Consider the following 1,601-nt stretch of genomic DNA (forward strand, 5'->3'; position numbering starts at 1 on the left):
GTTATGTTTTTGCCTTTACTAAATTACAGGCATTTGATGATCTCTAGGTTTTGTTACATATAAGTGAATTATGTTTGGAACTAACATTTATAGTCCAATTAATATATATTCTTTTGCCATTCATAGCATGCCCTTGAGGAATAAGTAGCATATTCAGCACATTTGCACTTCAAGTTGCTGCACACAATTTGAGGAGGCAGGCTATATTTATCCTACATAATTTAGTTATTACCAGCAGATAAACGAAGTAGACACTTCAGAAAGGGTTGTTAAATTGTTAGGTTTTTGACTCATACCTGTGCACATTAGTCTAAAATGTATATATTTATATTCAGTGCATCTACAAAGGCATATACTGGTATTACACATACAAGGACACACATGAATCTCAATACATTTATATACATAGAGCCTTAGAACTGGACAACTTGTCAGATGATAATGTTCACAAGTGTGAAAGGTTGGCAATAACTACTGAAAAGGAGGACAGGAAGTGGATGCATTGTTTCAAGGATTATTTGCCAGTCAGATCTTTACTACAAAAATCTTTCATATTACCTGTATCATTTCAGGATATTCCTCTTCCTGTAGAGGAAAAGCCAGAAAAACAGGAATATGCTGTTGCAACATACCTGAAGAAGCATTGTCCAGTTAAGAGGACAAAGTTCTTAAATCATCAAGTGAACTACTTCTATGGTAAGTCAGTTTCTCGTCTGGGCAAAGCAGATGGTTTTGTCATGTGAGGACTAGTGTAACGTAAATGAATCAATGACAGATGTGTTGTTTGTATCCCATTCATTTTTCTCCTTGTTTTTATGGAATAGATTGTGACAATCTAATAGGAGGTGTTAGAGTGTAAAGAGTTGGAAGTGAGGTTGTTGTTGTTAGTTGCTTTAACAAGAAAAATCTCTCTTTCATTAACAGTTCCATTGGTATGCATTGTAGCTTTTAAGCATCTTAGAGAAGTAACATATTTGTCCATTTAAATGTTTTTTGAAATTTATTTTACAGACTTCTTTGAATAACATGTCTGGATTTTTGTGTTGCCTGCTCTGGACTGCAGTTAAAGAATTGCCCTAAGTTGTTAGAAGTTTTGGATGTAAATTGACTTTTTTTCTCCCCGCCCCCCCCCAGCAAATAAGGCCGTTGATATTCTCCTGGATTCACCATGGGCCACTGGCAAGGATATCCTCTTTACGGACCGGGAGTCTGTCGTGGAATACTGCAACAAGTAAGGTTCCCTTAACATTGTAAATCTTCACTCCAATGATTAATGCATGTGAAGTTCAGATAGTTAAGGAGAGAGTTACATGAGACAACATACGATATTTTGCAAGTTATTATAAATATATTTGGGATTAGAAGTTGAAATGATTACCCATGCAAGTTTATGCTTGGTAATTTATGACCTTATGTAATAATTAAAATCATACAATTTGCAATTCTTTGAAACCATAACCTGACCATATTTCATTTTATTCATTTTTATATTATCATTATTTAACAATTGTAATTATCCATTCCAGGCTCTTAAAACACAAGTTCTTCCATCGGGCTCGGAAAATTCCGATCACCGACAAGGACCTGAAACCAAAAGATTT

At 34.8% G+C, this 1,601-nt stretch overlaps 1 protein-coding gene across 2 annotated transcripts in view; it reads left to right on the forward strand.

Moving 5' to 3' along the window:
- Positions 1-1,601, forward strand: part of LOC119585111 (translocation protein SEC62-like) — a gene marked incomplete in the record, with an annotated part of 19,320 nt that overhangs the window by 13,079 nt on the left and 4,640 nt on the right. For both annotated transcript variants that reach the window (XM_037933739.1, XM_037933740.1), the window contains 3 exon segments: positions 573-696; positions 1,135-1,231; positions 1,527-1,601. In XM_037933739.1, the coding sequence (XP_037789667.1) occupies positions 573-696; positions 1,135-1,231; positions 1,527-1,601 (296 nt within the window).

This window comes from Penaeus monodon, chromosome 19, assembly GCF_015228065.2.
Source record: "Penaeus monodon isolate SGIC_2016 chromosome 19, NSTDA_Pmon_1, whole genome shotgun sequence".
NCBI lineage: Eukaryota > Metazoa > Arthropoda > Malacostraca > Decapoda > Penaeidae > Penaeus > Penaeus monodon.